Source organism: Callorhinus ursinus, unplaced genomic scaffold (assembly GCF_003265705.2).
Source record: "Callorhinus ursinus isolate GAN/ISIS: 27379988/994484 unplaced genomic scaffold, GSC_fseal_2.0 scaffold8, whole genome shotgun sequence".
Lineage (NCBI taxonomy): Eukaryota > Metazoa > Chordata > Mammalia > Carnivora > Otariidae > Callorhinus > Callorhinus ursinus.
In genome coordinates, this window is record NW_027397070.1 from 67,977,965 (window position 1) to 68,004,197 (window position 26,233).

Genomic DNA, 26,233 nt, shown 5'->3' on the forward strand with positions numbered 1-26,233 from the left:
CTCTCTCTCTCTCTCTCTCTCACACACACACACACACACGCAGAGTTAATTTTCTTTTACAACAAAACCGCATTTTATTTACAAGGCTACGCCTCCTCCCAGCTGATAAACGCATTTAGAAGCAATGAAATCAGGGTTCACAAATAATAATGGATATTTGTTGTTAAGTAGATGGGGAAGCACTTGATCCTAAGACAAACTCCCCCAAGCCTGAGCTTGGCTGGGAAGGAATTTGGGGTGGAAGACAGAAATGGAAAGACATCATTAATACCATCCCAGCCAAGCAGCCAACAGGCCCCCCGGCAGCTGCAAAGGCTTAGCATGGCCTTACCTGGCCAGTGATTTCCCCCACACGCAGGGCTCCAAGGGCCCCACCCGCCCTGGTCCATCTGTAACAACTGGCCCTGCACCTGCCCTTTGGCGAATTCCAGCCAAGGGGCCAACCGCCTCCTGTCCCCATAGCACAGTGCGTGTGCATTGCTGCACCCACGGCACACAGGCCCATGTCCCCCTTACCCTGCACTGATTCAAATCCAAATCTCTAACGGCTAAGCCACAGTCCAGGAGAAACATAGGAAGAATTATTGTTTCAGTGCGTGGGTAGGAGAAGGATATGGGGGGAGGGGTGCCAGGCTCTTAAAATCGTGTGCCACCAACGTCACAGCCGCCATCCTGATGCGTACGCATGTTTACAAGAAATGCTCAGCATCCCTCCGCCAGAGCTCTGCATCCGACTGGAGACTTTACACCTGCTTCCTACGAAGACGGAGCCTTTGCCAGCAAGCCCATGCTCACCAATAATCTGCAAAGGGATCTTTTCATTCTCCTCCCCACGAACATTCCGGGAGGGGCTGAGACTCCAGGCGACACTGAACCACCACCAACACGCACACTCGACGGAGCACACCACTTTTCTGAGCTGCCATCAATTTTTAATTTATTGGATCCAAGAGAAAATAACAACCATGGGGAGGGGAAGGGGGAAACGGGTGGATGGGAGAGAGGAGGAATCAATTCTTGGTGGAGAAAATAATCTATGACTAGATGACGCTTAAAGGCACGACAAGAGGTTTTATGAAGTTCTCCGAACATTGGGAATAATGAAGTGCCCAGCAGAGGCGGAGGAGATAAGAGCAGCCCGTCAGCCCAGCGAGGCATGCATTAGGAGGAATGTCCTCACAGGGCCAGGAGGGGATAGAACACATCTGAGGGTGGGAGACACTGTCCGGGCCCCAGCCCCGTTTGGCCACAGAATTCCTGCAGCCAGCAAGGCCTAGGACCACCACTGGCCCTGGGAGGACACAGCCTGGCGTGTGGAAGCAAGCCATGTCATACAGATGAACTCCCTCCCCTGACCACCTGCCCTCTCAGGAGGACGGCGGAGCAGTGCAGCCGGGCCAGGTGTCTCAGAGCTGCTGGCCCAGGCCCCGCACCTCCCTGACACCCTCCAAAGGCCTCCTCCCTACCACCCTCAGAACGGCTGGAAGGAAGGGTGCACACGAGAGCCACCACCCCACGAGGCCCTGTCTGCTCCATGCCAACCACAGCACAAGCCTCAAGTGAAATTGTCAAGATTTCTGGCGCCCGGGTGGAAGGCAGGGAGAAGCCCGTGGGCACATGACCTTGTCAGCAACCGATGGAAATGACCTGGGGTCTGGCTGAGGGGGTCTGCAGGGGAAGGCCTGAGCCTGGCCGGCATTCCAGGAAGGCGGGGATTCCTGATCCCTGGGAGGTGGTGTGGGGTGCAGGAGGAACCTCAGTCACATAGCCTAGTGGCAGACTCTGGAAGGGAAAGTCTGACAGTGGGAGAAAGACCCCATATATACATGTTGCCCTACACACCCCAGCCTGGTTTCAGGATACTTTGGCATATTAAGAGTAGCTCCTTGAAAAATACTTACTCGAGCCATGGACTGTCCAACCCTCCCTTCCCCACACTGCATCCACTTCTCTAGAATTCCAAAAACTGAGCTCAAGGGGCCTGTTCTCACCCATTCAAAAGCAGAAAAAAAGGCCAAATGAATAAGGAAAACGGCGTTCAGGTGCATTCACAGATCCTGTCCATTACTAAGAGGTTACTAATAAAAAGCCAAGTCCACAAAACCAAAGAATAGAGTGACCTATGTTTTGATAAATAAAATAGTTGCTTTAAAGGAAAAAAAAAAGAAAAGATTTACCACCATAGAAACCCTTCCAAGCACGTTCAGCAGAGTCCACAAAGCTGCAAATGCCTTAAATCTTCAGAGCCACAACAGGGCTCGTAATGACGGGATATAAAAGCACTCTTTGAGGCCAAATGAAGAGATTTGTTTTATTTAATGCTGTGCTTTTTTCAAAGGTGCTAAGTGGAAGAGAAAAAGGATCCTCCATACAGGACACCGGACTGCAAACCTTTCACTGGAGGACATCCTCTGAGGTTGGCAACAAAATAGCAAGGACACAAGCCATTTCAGTATCTCCCGCCCAAGGTAGAAATTTAAACATGACCTCATTAAAAAAAAAAAAAAAAAAAAAAAAAAAATCCTAGCAGCACGTCCATTTCTGAAGCACACGTTAATCACGATAACATTGGAATTCAACTTTCTTGAGTCATTTTTGCATGTTGTCTTAGTAGAGAACTCATCAGAACATCCGCAAACGTATTTCTATTTCAGTGGAAGGGGGTCATAAAAAAGTTGTGTACAACAGAGGCTTTTTTATTTTTTACTTTGAAGTTACTTAATTTTGTGTGGTCTGGCATTTCATTATAGTTAAAATAGCTCAGGCTGGCTAATTCAACACCCAAGCAGATTATCAGCTCTCTTGGAAATAAAGAATGAATTTCTTGAATTTCAGCAACTGCACAAAAGACTTGCATATGTCAAAATGCCGGACGAAAAGTCCCGGTGAATGTAGCACCATTAATCAAACCTCGATCTGGTGTCACTCTTGCCAGTAAAAACGATGTTGTTCCTCTCCCCCCGCCCCCCCCCCCCCCCCACTGGCTCCAGCAGAAGATGCTAGAAGTGTGAAGAAGTGTGTCCCTCCACTTTCGTGGGTATCCAAATAGCCTACTATTGGCATTTTGTATACACGCCTTGGGGACACTACTGCTCAAGAGAGGCAGTCAACAAACGGCTTTTCTAGGGGAGGGGGAGGGAAATGGGGACCAGAACGTGAGCAGGTCTCACGGGCATCTGGCTCCCTGGGAAAGAAGAGACATATGTGGGAGTGGGGAGCAGGGTGAAGGTGGAGGGGGCAGAACACCGAGGACCCCAGACCCAGTTGTGGGAGTAAATAAAGAAGTGACAAAGCCATACTCAGAGCAGTTCTATGACAGACATTCATTCCCGGTTCTCTTCTGAGCCCTCTCCCCGTTAAAAAAATCTGTCAGTGTGCCTACAGCTAACACCACCTTCAGAGAAGGAGGCTCCGGCGGCATCAGTCTCTTGACCGTGTGGTGCTAGGTGCGGTCCCCAGAGAGCATTTATTTCTCCTTGTCCTCCCAGCTGTGACCCCCCCCCCAAACCTGGAGTCCCAAGTCCTTGGAGAGCTTCAGCTAAAGGTAGGCCCTAACCAGACAGCCAGAGGGGTCTCCCTCAAGCCGCAGGGGAGGCAGGAGGCAGCCTCCAAAGGTCAAGAACCCCATCTCTACCCTCCCCACATGTACTGTTTTTGTGAAGCATCGTCATATCTGTGGTCTGTGTTTAGTTACAGCTTGTGAGACTCTCCCAAGTTCCAAGGCAAAGGATTGGGGATTTCTAAAGTGAATTTTTTTAACGGTTTTCTACAGGCCAAAGGCCACTGCCCAGCCCAAGGCTGCGAGGTGACTGTGCCACTTCATCTCTTGAGTTGTCAAATGAGCTCGCTGCCGCGATATGCTTAGAACTGGCTCAATTCAAACATTAAATGAAGTAGAGAAATCATCAGATAAATTGCTGGCCCTCTGTACTGGAGAGTGAAGGCTCTTTCTCAGCTGATGACAGCACTAGGCTTTTGTCTGACCTAATTTATTTCTCTTTCAGGTTAGAATAAAGCACTCTTTCCTGTCTCAGGGCAACCTCTCCTGCCCATATATTGAACTCAAGCATAAGACTCGAGGTTAACTGTGCTGTCTGCAGATTTCTTGAACTTGGAGAAGACATTATAGATCCAGAAATCCCATGATCAAAAGCATACATATTCCCCAGCACTAAATTACACGTTTAGGAGAGAAAGAGTCTCATTAAAAGCCATCCATTAAGGGCACTGTTTGGGGTGAAAGGTATTAGCAACGCTGGGTCTAGCAAGCCTATACTCCTTCCAAACAAAGTTTTACACGTTATTTGAGTTGGCATTTGATATCTTTGGGGAATGGTGCTATTTCCCTTAGTACAGTGGGAACATTACCTAATAAATGGAATTGAGAATCCAAGTGTTATAAAACCTGAGCTAAAAGGATTTCCATTCATCAAGATGTTTTAGGAATATGACTCCCAAAAGCAGGGATTCTTGACTGTTCCCTGGGTCTGTGACATGCAACACAGAAACGGACAAAATGATGTATGCTCTTCCCAGACCTCCCTCGTTCCATTGCGAATGCCTTAACAGCCTAATGGGATTTTCAGAAAGTCAAGACCACAGACTCATAGGGGAAAACACACCCATTCAAAACTAACCATTTTAATTGTTGAAAAAGCAGGAAAAGAAGAGAAAAAAAGAAAAATGCCCCCATCTGCCTAGTGAGGGCTTGTAAATCAATGCCAATAGCTTGAAAATAGATTTCTCAAACTTATATTCTCATTTTGTCCTGCTCGAATCTCTGCAGGAAAATCAATATTACAACTTCACACTTAAGACATTTTGCAGCAAGGCAAGCTGCCTCGGCTGCTGATGGAAGCCCGTTCCTGGCCCATTGTAGCGAAGGCGCCAAGCCATGACACGGGCACCGAGCTCCCCCTAGCTGCCAAGTGGCACCAGGCGCGGCTCGGCGTTTCAGGCTTGCCATCAACCAAAAGCCAATTCAACTGAAAGTTTATTTTGGAAAGTATTTTATCACAACAAGCAACAGAGAATGCAAAGCGATCAAGGAAGGAGATGAAAAGGAAAAAGGGAAGGCCTGGTGCAAGACGTGTTCTAAGCTAAAAGACAGCGCCAAGAGCTTGAGACTGATAAGGCGCTAGAAACTGGTGCTCTCTACAGTCGGAAGCTGATATCTGTAAACGAACTGTTCCGCATGCTTCCATCTCACCTGAGACATACCGCTAATTACTGTCAGATGCACCCAAAGCTGGCCTTTCTCTTCAGTCGGTGAGACCCCTGGAGTCCTGCACCGTGGTCAGCAAAGCGCCACACCCAGCCATCTGACCTCAGCCTCCCCCCATGTTCCTAAGGCCGGCTTCACCAAAGTAACTGCATTCACTCTAGCACTTGAGAAATGACTCGGTTTTCTTGTACAAAACATTCTGGAGGCCACACAAAAAATCGCCAAGGCCAAGGCATAGGGAAATAGCAAGCTCCCACCCTCAAAGAAAGGAATATACATATGTACATAATATTCAGGGAGGGAAAGAATACCCTTTAAAAATATTAAGGGTTGTTAAAATACGCTCACGGCTGTTTTTCTCTCAGGTGTGAATTACAAATGAATAAAATCAGCCTGGCATAACACCTTTGATGAACACATTTTTATTCTCCCGTGGAATCAGAGCAGCTGACTTATATCACACTTCTAATGATATGGGGTTCCCTTCTGTGCAGAAGGGAGACAAACTTCACTCTCCCCCCAACTACCCCCCCAAAAAGAGGGGCCCATGTCTTATGAAATTTATCGGAGGCCCAATCTTGAAATATTGTGGACAACTGGAGATACACTATACCCCAGAGAGTTAAGGTCATTGTGAACCCAGCCGCCTCCAAAACACACAGCTATATAGCAAAACCCAATTTAAAAGGCAACCGTGAAATTAACACAGTTAGCCTAACTTCCGTGTCAAACCTTGGGTCTCTAGTTGTTTTGCAAAATTGTGAATTCGTACAGAAAATTACTGATCTTCCAAGGAAACCTGTTGGTAGGTTGTTGAAAAAAATCACCTTTGCTAGGGTTGTATAATTTACCAGGGACATCTTAGTTTCTTCGGAAAGCCTCAGAGCTCCTTCGTGGACCAGACTTCATTTCAATTTCCCCTACTCTCCCTGTCTGGCACTGCGGGCTCAGCGCCCTTCCCTCTGCCTGGTCAGCCACTGCCCCTCTTCCTCCCTCCTCACTATTGTCACTGTTGTCTTGTGTTTGTTTTTATTAATAGCTGTGTCTGTCGTCCTCCCATTCTAAAAGCCATATCCATCTGGGTCAAACATTTTGAAACAAACCAGAAGCCCAGGTTTTCATCCCCAGCTGTCTCCCACCCTGTTTTATACTTCTCTTCTCTCTGGCCCTGTCTGTACATTTAACAAGGCTCACTATAGAGCTCTTCTCTAATGTCCCCCACCCCAAGATTGTTTGCTGTTTGTGTGCTCTTCCTGTCTCCCAGACCAGCAGTCATCCTAAGTTACATTGTCTCTAAAGAACCAGGGGCTGCCACCCCACCGAAGCTGCACCACACTTTGGGTAGTTTCTTTCGCATTTAAAATCTAGAATGTGAACCCCGGGGTCAGGGCTGTGATAGCACTCGTTTTTTGCTGGCCAGGGCTCCAGAGCACCCTAAAGCCACGACTCCTGCATCCCTGTGGAGAGGCACTTCCACGGGCCATGCAGCCTCAACTGCAGCCAGTTCTTGCCATCCCCCTGCCCGCACTCCTACCTCCCAGGCGACACAGGACAGACAGAGAAGCCAGCTGCTTTTTTATAATAAATAGCCTTGTCTGAAAACTGGTTGGACCACTCTCCCTGCTTGACCCCCTGCACATGCCCTGGGCTCCATGTGCCCCTGAAAGGCAGGCGAGATTTCCTCTGCCCCTGCCTCCTCCTCTGCCTCCAACCTCCTCACCTCTTCTCCTTTGCCTCTCTCTTCTCCCTCCCTCCCTGCTCCAGGGGCAGCGGCTTTTCCCCAGCACCGTTCCGAGCAAGGCTGAGCGACAGAGGGGACAAATGAAGGATGGAAGGATGTTGCACCAGGCACGCCTTGTCCCCCACAACCAGCTGCCACCAGTCCTTCTGGCCAGGGCTTTCTCTTGATGTCCCAGGAATGCCAGAGGGGGAGAGAGCAAAAGCAAAGCAACCCTACCTGCTTCTTCCCCGCCCCCCCCCCCCCCCACACAACTGCAAACACCCCGGGCTCCTTTCCCCGCTTCCAGCTTGGCAATGCAGCCCTGACAACTCCCCCTTCCCCACCCCCCCCAACTTCCCCCTCCTCAAAAACAACCCTGGCAATTATACAGAGACTATGAGGGGCAAACTGCCTCCCAGAGAAACTAACCTCTGCAAATATAGACATTGTAACAACCAGTACACCATCTAAAGGGGGTGGGGGTGTGGAGGGCTAAGGGACGGCTTCGGCTTGGTAAAGGATGAAATGTCAACGGGCCAAAAGGACCTTGATCAAACCAGGCTCAAATCTGGTTGTAAAACATTTTGTTTAAAAGGCAACCAGTGAGTCTTCTTTGATGTTACAATGGCGAAAAATAAAAGAGAAGTTCTCTTCCCTCCCTCCAAAAACGCATCCCTCTCCCTAGGCGAAGCCCACTTTAAAATCTATTCCCTTCCCCAAAAAACAATAATAAATCCACAAATTCTTACTAATGTATCTGCTGCAACAAAGGAGAGGTGGCAGCGGCAATGCTCCGAGCAGATGGCTCCTATGCTGGGTGTTCAGGGGAGGGGAGAGCCCCTTTATATATTTATTTATTTATTTAAATTTTTTAAAATATAACATAAATATTCGGCTCTCGGCCGCCCCACAGCCAGTCCTAGGCTGCGGCTGGGCGCGCAGCCCTCTCCAGCTCCGCGCGGGCTGCCCGGCCCCAGCCCGACGAGGCGCTTGGAGGACTGCAGGAACACAACCTGCCCACGGTCTCGATGGCACCCAGAGGATGTTTTATTACTATTGCAATTAAAAAGAAAAAAAAAAAAGCAACGGCGACCTAGGCACCGCGAGAGAAAGGACCACGGGGAGATGTTCGCGCGCCGAGAAGCAGCGGCCCCGCGGGCTGCGCCGGGCAGGGAGCGCGCTGCGAGCCGACCTTCCCGTGCAACTGTGCGGGTACTCGGGGCGAGCTCCCCTGCAAACACCGTACCTGGCCGGCTCGCGCTTGCTTTTTCCCTTTTCTAAATAAACCCAACTCGGGCGCTGGAAGCTGCTGAGTCTCTGCCCCGCTGCCTGACTTTGCCTGCCCGGCCACTTGCTTGAAATCCACACGATTTCAGCCGGTGGATTTCCACTGCGACCTGCCTTGTTTATTTAGAGAAGGAAGATGAAAGATACGGAGATAGAAAGATGGGTAGGAGATTGATAGGTCTCTCTCCTTTTTTTTTTTCTTTCTTCTTTCTTCTTTTTATTTTTTCCCTCTATTTTACAAGCACATCCCTGTCTTCCTAATCCTAGCTGACAATCCTTCTTTTTCCCCGTGGCGGGGCTTTTTCATCAGCCCCCAACCCCCCACCTTTTTTTTTTTTTTTTTTTTTTTTTTTTTTAGAGTGGGGGATAGAAGACAAGATCATCCCAGGAGACAGACGGAGGTGGGGAAATGGGGGTGGGGGCATGAGCCCAGCAAACAGCCGCGCAGCTGGATTCTTTTGCAAATAGCAGGAGGAGAGGAGAGAAAGGCGGCGGCAGAATCCTAGGACCGGCGTGGTCGGCGCCCTGCCCGGGCGGGTGCAGCGACCGGGGACCCGGAGCCGGCGGCCGCCACTCGCCCCGCGTCTCTCCTAGGCCGGAGCGCACCCCGCTCTCCTCCGCCCGCGCCGTCAGCGCGGACCCACGCGCTCGCCAACTTTTCCCCACTTCCCGGCTCCCCCCTCCCCCTCCACTCCCCCAGCCCCCTCCCCCTCCTCTCCAAACCCCGCCACCAGCGCCGCCGCCGCCACACACGCCGCTCGGAGGGGCGAGCGTCCAGCCGGGCTCCGCGTGCACACACACCTCCTCCAGCCTGCGCGCCCCCTCCCCGGCCCGGAACCCGCTCCGCAGGCCCTCGAACCCGAAGCGCGTCTGAGTGCGCACCGCTCCGACTCCCAGGGCTGCAAAGAAACTTTCCTATGCCCCCCCAGCCCCCCCCTCCGTCCCATACTCTGGGCCGCCGCCGCTGCCTCTGCGAGTCCGCGGGCGGCCCCGGCGCTCGGCCCGGCTCTGTGTACCCAGCCCCGGGCACCCGGAGCCCCATCCTCCGGCCCCTGGTGCGCACGCCGCAGACACTTACGGGTGATGAGCTCCCTCTGGGACAAGTGCTGCGGGTTGCCCTGTTTGCGGCGGGACATTGCCCCGGCATCTATTCTGGCATCGCCCGGAGAGCTGCACTGATGGGGGGAGCCGGGGGAGGGGGTCCGAGCCGCCGCCGCTGCCGCTGCCTCCGCCGCCGCGCCTCCTCGCCTCCTCTTCTGCCTGGGTTGGTGTTTTGTTTTTTTTTACCCCCTTCCTCTCTTGCCCTCTCTTCCTCCTCTTCTTCTTCTGTATTTTGCTCTTTCTTCTATGCTGTTTTTTGCTTTGTTTGCAAAAAGAAAAAGAGAAGGAAAAAAAGGAAAGAAAAATCTCTCGATCTAAAATAGGAGAAAGAGGCAAAAAAAAAAATCTGCTGTTGCTTGCCGCGGACTGGCTGGTTTCTTTAAAAATATATTCTTTTGAAGGAAAAAATTCGCTTACACTTCTTCAAACTGCTTGGCCTCCTGGACTTCCAAATGTCTTCTTGAACTTAACCGGATTTTGCACCGGCTCCTGACACTTTCTTTCAGGCTCTGGTAGGTGGAAAGCGCACTTCTACCAGGAGGGGGGGTGGGGGAGAAAAAAATGCAAACAAATAAAAAAAAAAGAAGAAGAAAAAGAAAAAAAAAGCAAAGAAAACTTGGGGACTTGTCTCGTACCCCCTCACCCCGCCCCCTCAAAAAACCCAAAGCAATGTAAAACTGCCCCGGTTCGGTTGTTTCTGGGCTTTCTGCGGGCTGCCTGTTTTTTTCTCGGAGACTGACCCTTCCGAGGCTCTGGGGGGACTCCAGGAGCGGCTCCTTCCCAGTTCACCTGGCAGGCTGGCGCCGGCCGGAGAAGCTGCCGGCTCCCCGCGAGCGCTCCCCAGCGCTCCCCTGGCGCCGCGGGCCCGGGGGGAGCGGGGCTGAGGGGCGGCTCGCCCAGTGCGCCTGGGTCGGTGCGGGCGCGGACTGGGAGCTATAGATTGCAACGTGAAGATGGCGGAGTCCGGGTTCTCTGGGAGCTCTCGGTCTCTCTATGGCTGGGGCTGCCTCTGTACAATGGGATAAAATTCAAGTTCAAGTGCGGACGTGACGTTTAATCTGCACTAGAGACAAAAAGACCCAGAGAGTCGGAGCACTGGGGGCGACTAGCGGTGGCTTTTTAACATTGTACCCTGTAAGAGAACAAGAAAGCACACAGAGACACACTCGCGCGCGCGCGCGCGCGCGCGCACACACACACACACTCGCCCGTGCGCACACCCGCAGTCCAGGCCGGCCACACGTGCAAACAGCGTTTTTGTGCGCTCCTCTTCTCCCTGTGCACTGGCAGCGCAAAAGGGGGGGGGGAGGAGGAGATTTTTAAATAAAAGAAAATCCTCTTCATCCCTCCTCCCCTCCTGGGAGCAGGACCCCCTGAGAAGGGAGGAGGAGAGCTGAGTGCGTGGAAGTAAGTTGAATCAACCCAAGTCCCCACCCACCCATCCAAAAGCTCTTCTGGATTGAAAGGGGGAGGGGCTGTGTAAAAGGATTGGGGTCGACACGGGGACTGGGGGCGATGGCCGGTTTGTTTCTCCTCGCTGGAGGAGTAGCTTGTTTGGTTTTACTTTTGTTTTATTGGGGGGTCGGGGTTAAACTTCCAAAAAGTGCCTCCACAGAAATCTTGATATTACAAACTCTGGGAGAGCCAAGTGGACAAAATAAAAGATACTGAGAGAAGGAAAGAATTAAGAGCACAATCGGGGGAAGGGGAACTTGAGACCTTGTGTGAGTCCCATTCCGGAAGAAATAGTCATCCAAGTCTGTGCGCTCCCCCCATTAACTCCTTGGGATCAAACACGGATCCCGTCCCCGGAGGCCGGGGTCTGTGGGAGGCGTGGGGTAAGGAGACAGGAGTGCTCCGCGTGGGAGAGGGACTTGCACGGGCTGACCCAGAAGTGGGCGTGGTCAGATGTCTGAAGATACTCGTGCGGGGGACTCCCTCAGGTCCCCCAGTCCCCTCTCGCCCCCATGACAATTACTGAAACCTGGAAGTAACGTGCCCCCCCCACACCCCCCCACCTCCAGTGTGCCTCCGCCCAGGGCAGGACTTGAAATCGCCCGTCAGACTGGGAAGGACATAGCTGCCTTGTCAGCCGTTTGATCTCCAGCCGGCGAGGACAAGAGGAGTTGTGGGGGCCTGTCCGTGGCCTGGGGACAAGGCCAGGCCGCAGCCGCGTGGACATCTCCCCCACCCCGCGCCCCGTCCCTCCCCAGGCCGCGGCCAACTTCGTCTGTTTGATGACCTGCCCCATGACTGGGCGCGCTGGACCCCTCTCCCATCTCAGGGTTCCTCTGGTCTGGGCCAGGAGGCGGCCAGGGCGGGTCGGGGCCTGGCTCAGGGCTGGGCTTCGCCGGCGAGCCCAGCTGCACCCACCCCACCCCGCCCCCAGGCCAGGCTCTGGCGGCTTCACTCAAGCGAGTGGCTGGGCGGTGACGCCTCCGGGCGCGCCGCCTCCCTCGGGTCCTTTTCCTTGGGGGACACATGGAGTTTTTGCTCGCCCCCAAGGTCTTGGGTGGGGCGAAGGTACCAACAACTTAGAGCGCAGTGAGAAGAGAAAGAACTCCCTGCCCAAACCAACCCCCCCTTCCAAAATTTAATAACAATAAAATGTGCCCTAGCATGCAATTTTGCGGACAGGGCTGCAGGGTCGGCGTCCGAGGAGGTGGGGACTGGGCAGGGAGGGGTTGGGTAGGAGTCGGCATTCCCCCCACCTCGACTACACACAGCTGCCCACCACCCCCACCCACACCCCACCTCCAAGTGGTCCAAAGTCCAGAAGCACCTCTCCCTCTCCCCATCTAGCCCCACGGTGAAAATCTTTCCAGGAAAGTGGCCTAAGTAAGAAAAAATGCTCACGCGCACCTTTAATAAACTTCTTAAGAAAACCACAAACTGGTCATCCCAACCTGCCCACTCCTAAATTTGGGAGGGCTGTCAGCTCTCTGCCTGAGAACTGGCACTGTGAAGTCCAGAAAGGGCCAGCGTTTTGCCCAAGGTCACACAGCGCCGGGGGCAGGTCTGACTCAAATCGCCGCGGCATGCCTGTTGCCCGGCTCCGCCGGCAGTCCGGCACCCAAAATCCCAACCTGCGACCCCGGGCCTTGGACGTTGATTACAAGGCCTGGGGACCTGGTCTGTGGCCTGGGGGAATGCGACAGCCCCCCTCAAGAAAGGGGGCCCCTCCGCGTACAGCGCAGGACACTCAGGAACTCCGCTGTAGCTCGGGCGGCGGGGTCTGCGGAGGGGGCACCCCTGCCCCACCCCTGGCAGGAAGTAGCGGGCAGGGGGCGGCGCGGGTCGCGACGGACCCGGGGAGCACTTCCTCATTGGCCCCGCGCTGCCCCGACGGCGGGAAGAGGGACGCGCGGGCGGGCCGGCGCAGGGCCGGACACGCCGCCACCCGCCGGCGCGCTCCACCTCGCGGCGGCCGGGGAGAGGCCGCCCTGCCCCTGCCCAGCCCTGCGCTGGCCCCCTCGCCCTCTCCTCCCCCTCCTCCTCCCCCTCCTCCCCTTCCTCCCTTTCCTCCTTCGCCGCCGCCTCCTCCTCCTCCTCCTCCTCGCCCGAGAGGCGGCCGGGTGCAGGCAGCGAGCAATCCCAGCTGCTGCTCCAGTCTCCTTTTTTTCCCTTTGCCCGTCTGGCACGGGCATCATTAGCGCTGAAAGCTGTTAATGTCTGGTCTCACAGCTCCCCCTTTAGTCTTGCTGCGCTCTCTGTCTCGCATTCCACGCCGGATCAATAGCCGCCTCTCCCCCGACCTTAACCTCTCCCTCGACCCCGCCTGGCTTTGGCAGCTGGCCCCCAGTAATATGTCCCCTCTCTTGATGCCCAGACAACAGACAGGCGACGCGGGAACGGGTGGCGGAGGTTGGGCCTTACTCTTTACTCAGGACCCTAGACTGGCAGGGTGTCCAGTACCCTTCTGAGAAGGTCACTGCACACACACACACACACACACACACAGGCGCGCGCGCGCGCGCGCTCCCACCCCACCCCTTGATCTACCAAACCTTTGTATAGAATAAAAGTCACTCCCATCCCCAAAAACAGGGGAAGTGTGTGTGTGTGTGTGTGTGTGTGTGTGTGTGTGTGCAGGTGCTTAACATAGGAAAATATAAAAAGTACAGTACAAATGTGCTCCTGAAGTAATATTACAATACCTCAGACTCATTTCTCCACCACCTGCTGTAGGCCTACTATGTGCCTGGCTCAGAACTGGGGTCTTGTGCAGACTGGAATCAGAAGGAAAGAAATGCCATATTTTCTGCACTATCTAAAAGAAAGAAAAGAAAAAAAGAAACAGCAGATGTCAAAAAGCTTTTTGAACTCACAAATATTTCCCTGCTCTTCTTTTTCTAGCTTCACAGTGCATTCCAGCAGATAATCCCTCATATTCTCAGTGTCTTTAAATTTCTTTATAGAGGAGTAGCTCAGAAATCATAAATCATTTCATCAAATCAGAGTGCATTTTTATTAACCTCGTGTGGGGTTCTGATTCCCTGCGTGTGCTGCGTGTCGCACTCCATGCAGTGGGGACAGATTAAACAGACACGTGACCCCCTAAGCCAGGCTTCTTGTTTGAAATTCTTTGAATGATTCTCAATATTTAGCTCTTAGCTGAGGTGGGGCTCTATTTGAGATCCTACAATGTTATCTTTGCCTTCTGAACGGTTATATTTTATATGTCTTTGCAAAAATCTGGAAAGAACCAAGATAAGTAGTGTCAATAGAAATGGGAACTCCCAATGTTTCTGCAGAAAAAAAATCCACATTTCATTTGTTTTTTTTTTAAACAGGGATCCACCCCTCTAAAATGTAGTCAAATAACTTTGTAGCAATATAAAAACTGAGGAACACATCTTACCAAATTACTTTGGGCTTCATTTCTGGTGCTTAAAAAGAAAAAAAAAATCTGCAAAGGCAAATTTTTTATACTCATAGGTGTAGGGCGAACTCAGAAGCAAACTGCCTGTTAATTTCTGTACCTCAGGATCTATAAACACTATTGACTGTGAAGATGAGGTTAAATAAAATGCACCAATCTGATCAGTGGACTGACTTGTTTTCACTTTTGAGGAAACTGTAATGGAGGTACTAAGCAAATCATGTTAATATGCATATTAATAAGGCTCTCAAGATGGCCCTTATCTTCTTCCTTACACTTCTAGAATCTCTAGGAGCTCTCCAATCCAGAAGCATAAAAAGACGGAAAGAGGCCTTTTGCGCTTCCTGATATATCTTCTACAATTATTTTAAGCCATTTCTGAAAATTATGGCAAATTTCTAAATGCCATAAGGACTCAATTAAGGCTGTGCTGGATTTGGAGGGGTTTTTTGCATTGTCACTTTATAGCAGAGGCAGGACCACAAAACTTGCCTTCTAGCAATTGTTTGGTTGATTCTCTCCATGTAATGACTTTAGCAACACTGCTTTTGTTAAAACATGATTATCATTGCACCTTATTTGTTTCTGCAAGTAACACTTGGGCTTGATACCATGGTAGATTTCTGACTATTGCTTTAAGGACATGAGGCACAGGTAAGTTCTAGGAAAACTAAGAGGCATCATTGCCTGCTGTCTTTATAGCTGCAGCCTGCAGGGGGTTAAACCAAAGTCACTGTTCCTGAATCATGTATTATTTTCCTTAAAAATACTTACCCAACTCTCCGTATATGAAAAAGACTCACACCCACATTGAATGTTCCTAGCTCTGTCCCTGTCATCAGAAATGATATTGAATGGCTCAGTACTAGGGGATCTGGAACTATTTCTACTGCTTTCTCACCTCATTTGGAATTTTCTTGCCTTGCTAATTTTAATTCTGAGTCATCAATTCAAATTTGGTAGGGACTGGCATCACCCAGTTGGTCGACTTGGGAAAAAATATTGTTCACAAAGACGATCAAACTCCATCAAATCCCACCCCCTACCCCCACGTACGCAGAGATAAGAGTGGCTGAGTGTGTGTGTGTGTGTGTGTGTGTGTGTGTGTGTGTTGCACAGAAAGGGTCTCTCTGCTGCTTTTCCTCTAGTCACTGAGTCTACAAATTGTGTAACTGAAAATGCAAAACATACATGTGTGTGCGCACACACATATGCTAGTTTGAATCCAGCGGTCTAGTTACCGTCCATCTACCCTATTTGGGGCATAGACAAGGAAGAGAAAGAGAGTTGAAATGCTTCAGTTGGGGAAAGAACCGGGATCCGGAAGGGAATTTTCAGTTCTGAGTCTGGCTGTCAGCCACTGCCATGAGGACCGGCACTACAGTGAGGTGTCTGGTGATAGGAAACGGGGAGGGGGGAGGGATGGAGGCAATAGTGGGCACCTTCCTAACAAGGGTTTTATGAGGCTGTGAGGATTAATTAGTTTGTATCCTTAAGCAGTTTGAGAAAGAGGAAGTTTCGATGAACGCTAAACTGGAGTCGTAGGTGAGTGTGACTCAGTTGCAAGCTCTGCCCCCACCCCCAAATCCCAGGTTCTGAAAACTCCTGTCTGAGCTGTGATGCTCTCTACAAAGGAAGTGGTGGAAAGGGAAGTGAGGGGGAAGTCCTCGCTTAGGGAAAAACAGAGAAGGGGAGAGAGGCATGAGTCAGGCTAGCATCCCTCTGAAGGCACAGCTAATGATAATGCTGCAAGGGGGCGCTTACCAAAAAATAAAAATAAGAACCAGCCAACACCTTGCTTCAGATATGCCTTCCAGAGCTGGAAAAGAAAAGGGGATCTGGGAGGTCTCATCTGTTGTTTTGTAGTTTCAGAAACAGCCAGGAATGCTTTCGAGTGAATTCAACAAAGGTACTTTGTATCCTAGAAAACACTTAAGTGGCTTCCCCTCTGTTTAATAGAGAAGGGTTCAGGGTGCAAGATGACAAACAAGCCTCTACAATACAAAGTTTGAACTGCAGGCACATAATTGGGGATGGAATAATATATCCAACATACGTGGAAGTTATAAAAGTTGCTTCATTGTGGGCATATTAAAACATTGCATGTGCTTGAAGACGCACTTTCGGCTCAATTTACAAGGCAGACAATTTGCTACAACAAAAGATAATTAATGCCACCCAGGGAAAACCGAGATGCTGGGTTGCTGTGCATTCTGGTATTAGTTTAATCTGAGTCCTTTAAAAAAGATGATTTCACTGTGATTTTAAGCCGCTGGGATCACTGAAACAACAATGGCTTCTAAACTACAGCTGTGGCAGTACCATTTCCCATTTGAACTTGCGACAAAGCTCCTTCCTCCCCTCCCACATGTGTCCTGAAGTGGAACCCGAGACAGGAGCACGGACACCTATCTCTTACCTGTCCCCACTGGGCTGCCATATAAGGAGCACAGATTTACCGTCCATGGTTTTTTGGTTCTGTTTTTTTTTTTTTTTAATCTGAATTTGGACCTCCATATTCATACGGGTAGACTCCTCGGCTGTTGGGATTCAGCACAGGCATCTGCAGTTTCATTATTTGTATCTGCTTAACAGGAACAATTAGAGAACTGAAGAGTGAGGACGCCTGCTTGGGGACCATTTCGGTATTGTACCCAGACCACACATTCCGGCTGGGAAGGAACACAGTAATGCAGAGAGCATTAGTGGATTTAACACTCTTGTGTTGTGTTTGGGGAATCGAATTGTCGATGTTTCTGGCAAGAACTCACACTCCAATTGAAATCTATCAAACACCTTAATTAGCTGTGGGTACCTACAAGCACCCAACCCAGAGGCAAGTTGGAAAGCAGGAGGAGAGGGTTGGCGCTACTTGGAGGAGGCAGCCCAGGGCCCCTCCCTCCATCCCTCCATCCCTCCATCCCCCCCCCCCCCCCCCGGCCCACCAGCCTCGGTTTGCAGACCAGGGTGCACGGGCTGGGATGACTTGGGACAAGCCCAGGCTCTCCCTGAGGCATCCCCAGGGGACCCGGCAGAGGCGGCCTGGACCGTGTGCGGGGTGTTGGCGAACGGGATGGGAAGAGGCCACAGTGACACAGAGCTGTTGCCCACGGTAACTGGAGTCTTTTCCTCAGCCAACCGTTCCACCTGGACCTCAGCACAAATTATTGTTTTCAATTACCACCTGTGTATTCCTTCCCATTCAACTTATTGATGTAAAATTACAGCTACACCGGTATAAATAAGTTATGCTGCAGTTGTAAAATGGAAGAAATTCTGTTGTAGCAATTATGTTCAGCAAGATGACAAAATAAATTTCCAGAGCGGTGCCTGCAGTAACCTGGGGAATTTAAACCTCATAATTTCCATTCATTTCAGATAATTTGGAGTAATTTCTATATGTAATAACTTTGTAATGAAAAACACAGCGGTGCTGAAGTGATTTCGCTCTACTTTTTTCTCTGATGGTATACATGGCACAAAATAAATGATAAAAATAATATTTCCTTTTTATATGTGTGTGTGTTGAGTAATTCCTTCAGCAAAAAAATCATAAACTAATACCCAGACTAAATCTCTGTCCACAAAATGAAAAATAAATTGAGTTAAAGAAAGTGAAAAAGTATGAAAGGCTTTGGATGTTTTATTGTGAGTTTATTGAATTGTCTTACCCCCATGCTCCTTCTGATCTCTAAGGGTTACAGTTCCCAAGTAAGGGGCAGAGGCACGTGGGGCCGCGGGAGACCCCCACAGCTAGGATGGCCGTGCCAGTCGGAGGCCATCTCTCCCCCAGAAGCGCTAAGAGACACGGTCCCCTCCTGAGATGAGCCGGGTTGTGCCTGGCTGCCGCTCCCCACCAAGCTCTTTGACTGCAACTTCCCTGGTAACAAGAAAGGACCTGCTAGGCTGAGCAGTGGTCACAAAGATCCTCCTTTAATGAATGACATGGCACGGGTTCCCTAGCTGCATCAGTGCCCAGCCCGGCCTTTGGTGGTGACATCCACCATGGACGTACGTGGCCCTTGAACAGCCACATAGTCCGGCAGGAGCTCCCGCCAAGTTGTTAGGAGGTGACGAGGCTCACGGTGGCTTCATTAGCCCCAGCACCAAGCCAGCCGCAGCCAGCCCGCCAGCCTCACAGCGCCCATCAAGGGTTTCCTCTGAGTGAAAAATGGACACTGGGGCTGGATGAGGCGTCCCCCATCTAAACCCTGCCTGCCAGGAGTGGCAGCCAGGCCAGTCATCAGGCCCCTCCCCACCAACCAAGAGGGCTGCCTGCTGTGTCGGGTCCCCCCCTCCCGCCCCTGCCCTGCATGCAACCAGGGGCGCAGACCTGGTATCTCAGACCGTGTAAAAGGCGCCCAGTGGCTGCATGGTCTGGGGAGAGAGGAGAGAGTGTTCACTTCCCCACAAGGTGATCTCCCTTGTCACGCGGGGCTTCTGAACACCTGTGGGCTGGCGGTCTAAGCAGCGGTAAGCGGGCCTGGCCCAGGCTGTGATTTCGTCCTTTCAACAGCACACACAGACAGGGCACCTGCTCTGTGCCAGGCACAATGTGGAATACTGGGCCCCAAAGATGGCAGCACTGTATGATGGCTAGTACCCAGGGTTCCTCATTCAGACAAACCTGAATTTGTCTGAATTCAAACCAGACAAATCAGGTTTGTCACCGCTCCCGCTCTGAAAAATATAAAAGGTAAAGCAAAAGTCAATAACATGGTGATAAGACTATTCTAGATCCTAATACAGCCCACCGAAAGTACTCTAGCCTGCGTGCCCCAAGTGACATGGGAGCAAAGGAATAAGGGGCAAAGGTCCTGGTCACAGATGACAGGATTCTCCAAGACCCTCAAGGCCTACTAGGTCAAAGAGAGATGGTCTAATGACACCGTTAGGTGGTTTATCTTATTTTATCCTGGCAAGACAAGGACGTTCATCCCCAGGAAACCCAGGGCCAGCTGCCAAGAGGCAGGGACAGAACGAACCCCAGGCTGTCTCTACGTACAACCACACCAGTCTCCGCCCAGACTCAGTTTACAGCCCCCCTGCAGCGGGCACCAGATGTGGAACTAGAACAGCAAAGGCCGGGTCAATGCAGGATGAAGACACAGAGGACGAAAGAGAAAATTAAAAGAGAAACAAGGTCTACAGTGGGGTCTGTAAGAGAAGCTTTTTTTCTTTTCATTCGGGAAGGCAAAATCCAGAAAAACATGACCACGGCTCTGAAACCAAATAACGGAGGGGGAGAAAAATGGGAGGAAGGACAGATCAAGAAGATCTGGAGATGTTGCGTCCCAAAGAGAACTGACCAGAAGAAAGGGGCTGGTGTAGTGAGTGGGGGTGGAGTAGACAGCGGATCTCCTGGTGAGATTCTGGAACAGACAAGTAACTCACAGAGGTGCAGAGTGTCACGGGGGATGAAGGCCTTCCCCGTCCCTGCTTGCATCTGCCCTTCCAACAACCTTGTGAGCCATGCAGGACAGGGCACAAGCAACTCGATGCACACCTCCACTGAGGTGCTGGTTTGGGTCCCCACAGGGCCCACTGGGAGCTGGAAGACCAAGCAGCCTCTCTTCTTGGCGTCCCGGGTCCTCCTGTACCACATCCGAGACTGTCATGAAGAGTGCATCAGATCATCCGTCCGCAGGGCCTGGCACATAGTGGGCATTTAATAAATTATATATACTATTAATCTGGAGGCCTTGTACTGGGCTCTGGAGGAGAACCACATCCATCCGAAGTATGGCACACACCTCAGCACTTCATCTCAGGCACGAAAAGAGTAATTTGCCCCAGGTTTCGCTCATCAATAGATTCAACGAATATTGGTGAAGCTCCCACTATGTGCCAGAGACCCAGCTAACCTCCGGAACTGCCCAGAGGAAAACATGACACTCTTTATCGGCCAGTAGGTTGCCACAGATCAACTGGGCCCTGACCTCCACACAGACAGCCAGGGCGTGCCTCTTCTCCCCTGCTTGTCGTGAGCACATAGTAGGTCATCAATGGGTGAGCCAGCTAGACCTCACTACAAGACTAATACCTCTGCAAATTGGCATGGGGGCTGAAAAAGCCGAGCCCACAGAACAGAGGCTGGGAGGAAGCCTCTCAGTACGTTAATGGGTGTCGCTTGAGAAACGGGGATCACAGAGCCACCAGTCATTCCCTCCTCATAGTCTCGAAATTCCCCAGAATCAGCACTGGTGCCTTTTATGGTCAGCCCCCCAAAAGTTAAAAAAAAAAACTTGCAGCAGCAGTGCTTTGGGGGTGGGAAACCTCCTATGGAAAAAAAGATTGGAAGGAGATACAGGAATGGCGGCGCTACTGTGTTAGGATCATGGGATTAGAAGGGCTTTTAGAAGAACTTCATTTCCTAAACCTTCTAAAATGTCATTAAAGACTCGCCATATGTTTTTTTATAAAGGTTTGTGAAAGAATCAAAGAAGCTGGCACTGGGCTGTGAAGAGCTCCATCGGGGCATCTGAGATGCATGCAATCACAGGAGGACCCTGTGCTCGCACGGGGTTGTCCTGGGTGCAGGGAGACTGTCAGACAAGGCTGGATGAGAACCTTTACGAGAAGCTGCTTTGTTTTTCCCTCATTTCCAGCATCTGAAACTGCTCTTTGAGCTAAGATTTTCTAATGTCCACAGGGGCTGATTTTAAATGCCACCCCCCCACCCCACCCGCCAGCGATGCGGAGCTCATGTTCCTGGTCCAGGTGGAGCTCAGGCTTCCACCCCGCAGCATCAGCCCTGGACTCGGAAAGCAGCCTGGCTGGGCTCTGTGCTGGGTGCACGCTAAGTGTGGGGTACTTTTAGACACTCACAATGAAGAATGTCCTCTTGAAGCTTCCCCCTCCTTCCCACCTTCTGTCATCCGGGGAGATAATTCATTTATGCAGCTTTCACAGAAGACTGACATTTTCGACTTTTTTAGCAGAATAAATTTATAAGGTAAATTAGGGGGTGGGAGCCCTAGTGTCCTAGGCAGATTCAAACTGGTAATTACAGAGGGCCTAATTATGTATTCACCACAGAGCCTTCTGGAACAGGGAAGTCTATAGGATGGCTCTTATTCTTCCTGCAGAGGACATTAGCCCCTGGAACTTTCACAACTGATGTCTGAGATGCTTTTGCTTCCAGCCCTGAGCAGTCGTGGGGAAGTACGCTTGTCATCAGCACTGCAGCCCTGATTATTTGTAGAGAATATCCTAACCCTAGTCAGGGCACCCAGATTTTCCCCAACAATCATGAGGTCAAATAGTTTTCAGAGCAGAGGTCCTGATTTGGATAAAATAAAACTCGAGAAGGGGGCAGGTTTAAAAAAAAAAATTCTTGCTCTGCCGCATCTTCCCCAAATTCCTTATAGGGTTCTGTATCTACATCTACCAGCCTAAGGTACCCAAACCCCTGTTGTCAGAGCCACCTCCCCTCCTTGGCTGGGAGCTCCTGCAGGGAGGGAAGTATATCTCATACTTCTCAGCCTGGGGTCTGGCCTCCATATAGTCACTGAATGAATGAAAGGCCTGCAAAAGTGCACAATGGCCCTTAGAAGAGAAAGACCCTGGGCCTCAGCAAAGTGGTGAACTGGGTAAAAAGCATTTCTTTCTCATGTATCACAGTGTGCCATGATGTGCGGATGGATATAGAAAGCACGTTTGACATGCAAAGCCTCCTCTCTGTGCCCCGTTCTGCTTCATCTTCCCATTAGCTCTCTGCTCTCAAGCATCTGATTTTCCACTTGGTGAACATAGACTGTGCTCTGTTTTGGGTTGAATTGTGTCCCCCCAAAAATATCTTGAGTCCTAACCCTTGTACCAGTGAATATGACCTTATTTGGAAATAGGGCTTTTGCAGATGTAATTAGTTAAGTTAAGGTGACATCATACTGGATCAGGGTGAACTTAATCCAATGACTGCTATCCTTATAAAAAAAAAAAAAAAAAAGGAGTGGACACACAGACAGACACACACAGGGGGAAAGGTCATATATCCACAGAGACAAGGAATGCCAAAGATGCCCAGCAGCCACCAGAAGCTGGAAGAGGCAAGGAAGCATACGCCCCTAGAGTCTTCAGAGGGAGCACAGCACTGTCAACACCTCGATATCAGACTTCTGGCCTCCAGGACTGGGATATAGTAAATGTCTGTTGTTTTAAGTGCCCCAGTTTGTGATACCTTGGTCACGGCAGCCACAGGAAACTTACAATGCTCCTCTATGAGCACGGCACAAGGGAGCAGAGCTGAAGAGGACCCTACCCTCAGGGGACTCAGAGGCCACAGGCCTTCCCTACAACTCATGTTATATTTGCAAAGAACGTTGGTGAGAATTGTTGACCCTCCTTGTCACCCTCAAAAAAGAGTAGTTAATAACTGGACTATAACTATCTTGAGGCCAAGAGGAAGGCAGACTCATCCTTCCATCCTGAAACCCACTGGTACATCCCAGGCCAACCTCTCGTCCTAGCTCCGTGCTTGGGGCATACTTCAAACTCCAATTATAATGGCCGAAGCTGGGGGAGAGCCACACTTCAGTGGAGGGAATATCCTGGAGCTCAAGTGTCCTTCCAGCAGCCTCAGATCACAGCCCCCAACGAAGCACACTCAAAACAAGCCAGCACCCCTCCGAAACTCTTCTGCCCCTGGAGGTGTTAGCTTGGTGGGTGTTTGGGTTTCATTTTCACTTTGAGGTTTAACAAGCAAAGAATAAAAAAAAAAAAAAACAAGAGAAAACAGGAACCAACTATTTAGTGGTAGCAACTGACCATAACAGTGCTAAGGAAAATGGAATTGGATAAAAGACCCGTCTCGGCTTTTTACTGAAACCATTCTGGATGTAATGAAGGGAGGAACCAGGCTCTCCCCGAACCCCACCACACATCCCTGAAATTATTCAGGCAAATAAAACCAGCCTTGCTCTGGCGTGTGGAAGATCAGAAAGAAGCCTCTTTACCTTCCTCATCCACCTACCCGCTTAAGAAAGCTCAGGCCTGCGGCAGGACTGACTCCGGACGGCTCCGCCGCTTTTGGTCCCGGGTGTGCAGCCATAGGGGAGGCGAGCGCAGAATTCACACTTCTGAGAAGTGCTGGGTTCACGCCCAGACACAGGCATCTGCACCTTTGACCAAATGCACCCGCGGATGGCAAGGTGATATCACTCGGCCCATGGAGGGGGCTGTCTCCCTGTGAGACCGTGAAGCTCCGGAGGGAGCGGAGTCATGGCTCTGGGGTTCCGGACGACAACTGACATCGCCCGGGCCCCTCCCGGGTGCCAGGCACTGGCTGGACGTTTAAATGCACTCCTCCAGCACGCCCACCCCGCCGGTTAGATCCTGCATCCCAGTTTACTACGGAGGGGACACGGAGTTCCGGCGCGCAGTAGAGGCGCGGACCCCACGGCAGCTGTTCCAGGGGCGTAGCCGACTCCTTTCCAGGTCCTCACGTACGCAGGAGAAGCCAGGCTGCGCTACAAAGTAACCTCTAGCTGTAAGACGCCCACAAGTCTTCCCCCCGACGACCGAGGCTTCCACGCAGCCCTCGGGCTGCTCCAGTCACACCTCGGGGCCTCCATGGCCACAGCGAAGGAAGGGGGACCTCGCAGCGTGTCACCCGCTGTTCGCGGCCCCCGCCCACTTCCACTCACAGCCCATTGGCCACAGTCAGTCACGTGACCCCGCCTACCCGCAAGGGAGTCTGGGAGATGTGGATGGGCATCTGGGATACCGGCGGGCTGGCCCTCTCGCGGCCACGGTACCCAGGAACCGCATGCACTTATGTGGCGTGTCCTGACTGAGGGTGAAGGGGGTTGAACTAGGAATTTAGTCATCAGTCAGTTTTCGGGGCAGGAGTATGGCCCCGTGGCAGTGATAACATGCCCGATTTGTGACAAAATTGTACTTCGGCTACTTGTTCTGAGCCAGCTGGGTTTCTTTCCCTCAATCCTCTGGTATTTACTGACGCCACTGTGTCTTCATCCATCTCTTACTGCGCTTGGCCGCATCACACTGAAGAACTCAGGGGCCGTCAGGGTAATACAGAGAGGTCTTAATTTAGGAGAATTAAGTCCTCGCTGTGCAACCTGCTGTCAGGAGCAAAGACACCTGCAGGATTTGGAAGTGACCAGTCAGCTCCTCGGACGAAGAGGCTCCCAGACAGAGCCCCTCGGGCCCAGAAATGTGTCCGTTTGACATGCCACTCAAAAGAGACTTTTGAACTCTAGAAGGTGTGAGGTAGGTGTGTGGGATAATGTAAAACACCCAGGCTGCACTTCGAAACCCTCAAAATAGTGTTTGATGGATGGATTTAGAACAGAGAACTTGTAAGCTGGGAGGAACCGAGAGATGATGCTGTCCACCTACTTCAGGAGAGAGTCTGAGGCCAGGAGAGGAGGCACATGCCCAAAGGGGTGCCTGAGTCCTCCTACGTGGGCCATGATGCCTCTGGTCCCCAGGTCTGTGGCTGCGGCCCCAGCCATTCCCCAAATCTCTCCTAAACCTGTCAATCAGCAAATGAGAAACAAGGTGTTGGGAAACCATAAGACTCTGTCTCCATTAGGCCTGGCAAAGGTTAGGACAACACCAAGTGACAGGGAAATGATGGGTGTGGTGGGAATCTTCAATCATCAAGGAAGGCAAGGGGCAGTTTGGTGCCTCTCTGAAGACTCACTGAGATAATGCCGGGGAAAGTACCAAGCTTAGCGTCTGGGTATGGAAGGTGTCTGATACACATAAATGGAATCCAGAAAAATGACCTATACCAATACCAGTACCAATACCAATACCTGTTCTAAGGAGACAAGGTTGGGGAACTGACTAGGCAGATCATGGAAAAGCCTTCCATGACCCTCCCAAGGGTAGAGACCCCTTTACCTCCTGTTCAAGTCTCAACCCAGCACCACTTCCTCCAGGGAGGTTCCCCTGATTGCTCAGATGATTCAGGCCTCTCTGCAGGGTCTCACTAGACCCTGGACTTCCCCATCATAGTACATCTCACATTGGGCTTTCAATCTCGGTAGACCTGTCTCTGGTTCTGAACTGTATGGGGGCAGGGATGGTGTTTCCTTCACCTCTGAGTCCCCAGAGTGCTATAGCAATGACACACTCTTGGTAGGAGAAAATGGCTCTTGTATTTGTGGCTTTAATTAAAATATGCTGTACTCTCTTCACATCTCTCCCAGGTGCCACTCTGTTTCTCCAAGAAGAGCAAATTCCTGAGAGGAGTTGTCTGTACTTACTTGGTTGAATTACTATCTTCCCATTCCGCCTTGAAGGCACTCTGTTGGCTTTGGCTCTCCAGCTCTGCCCAGCTGCTCTTGTCAAGGTCACCAGTGACTTCCATTGCTAAATCCAATGGTCAGCACTCAGTCCTCACTGTACCAGACCCACTGGCTATAGTAAGGCTGACCTCTCCCTCCTCTCCAGTGGGCTTCAGGGAAGCCATATGCCCCTGGTTGTTTCTTCCTATCTTACTGGTCAGCAGTCTCTTTCCTGGTCCCTCCTCATCTCTCAACCTCTGGACATAGGACAACCCCAGAATCATCCCTTACACCTCTTCTCAATTTACACTCACCCCCCTTGGTGACATCCACCTGTCCAATGGCTTTAAATACTATCCACATGACAATCACTCCCTAATTTATGTCCCTACCCGCTGAACTCTTCTTGCATGTATCAACCACCTGCTCTAACTCCTCACTGGGTGCCTAATAATAAACTAATAATACCTCTCCAAGACCAAGTTCTGAACTCTCTCCTTCAAACCTGCCCCTCCTGCAATATTCCCTAACTCAGTAAATGGTCATTGCTCAGGCCCAAACCCTCAGAGTCTTCCTTGTCCTTTTTGTTTGTCCCACACCCAACAACCAATCCATCAGTGCATCCCACTGGTTCTGCATCAAAAGGCTTTCCAGATATGCCAATTCCTACTACCTGCACAGCCATCTACCTGGACCACGGGCCTCCAATCTGGTCTTTCTCTCTCTCTCCTTGAGTCTATTCTCAGTAGTCAGTCTGACTTTTG

General features: G+C 51.1%; 1 protein-coding gene and 1 long non-coding RNA gene across 5 annotated transcripts in view; both read right to left on the reverse strand.

The window, feature by feature from the left end:
• Positions 1 to 10,320, reverse strand: part of BCL11B (BCL11 transcription factor B) — a 93,524-nt gene extending 83,204 nt beyond the window's left edge. For all 4 annotated transcript variants that reach the window (XM_025869386.2, XM_025869384.2, XM_025869385.2 and 1 more), the window contains exon 1: positions 9,310 to 10,320. In XM_025869386.2, coding sequence (XP_025725171.1) covers positions 9,310 to 9,367 — 58 coding nt within the window. In that variant the 5' untranslated portion in view covers positions 9,368 to 10,320. The remainder of the gene's footprint in view (positions 1 to 9,309) is intronic.
• A 7,533-nt stretch (positions 10,321 to 17,853) lies between these two features.
• Positions 17,854 to 26,233, reverse strand: part of LOC112822038 (uncharacterized) — a 28,126-nt gene continuing 19,746 nt past the window's right edge. Inside the window, exons 2-4 of the long non-coding RNA XR_003207587.2 lie at positions 23,186 to 24,709; positions 19,609 to 19,864; positions 17,854 to 18,894 (exon numbers count right to left, since the gene is read on the reverse strand). This is a non-coding gene — a long non-coding RNA (uncharacterized lncRNA). The remainder of the gene's footprint in view (positions 18,895 to 19,608; positions 19,865 to 23,185; positions 24,710 to 26,233) is intronic.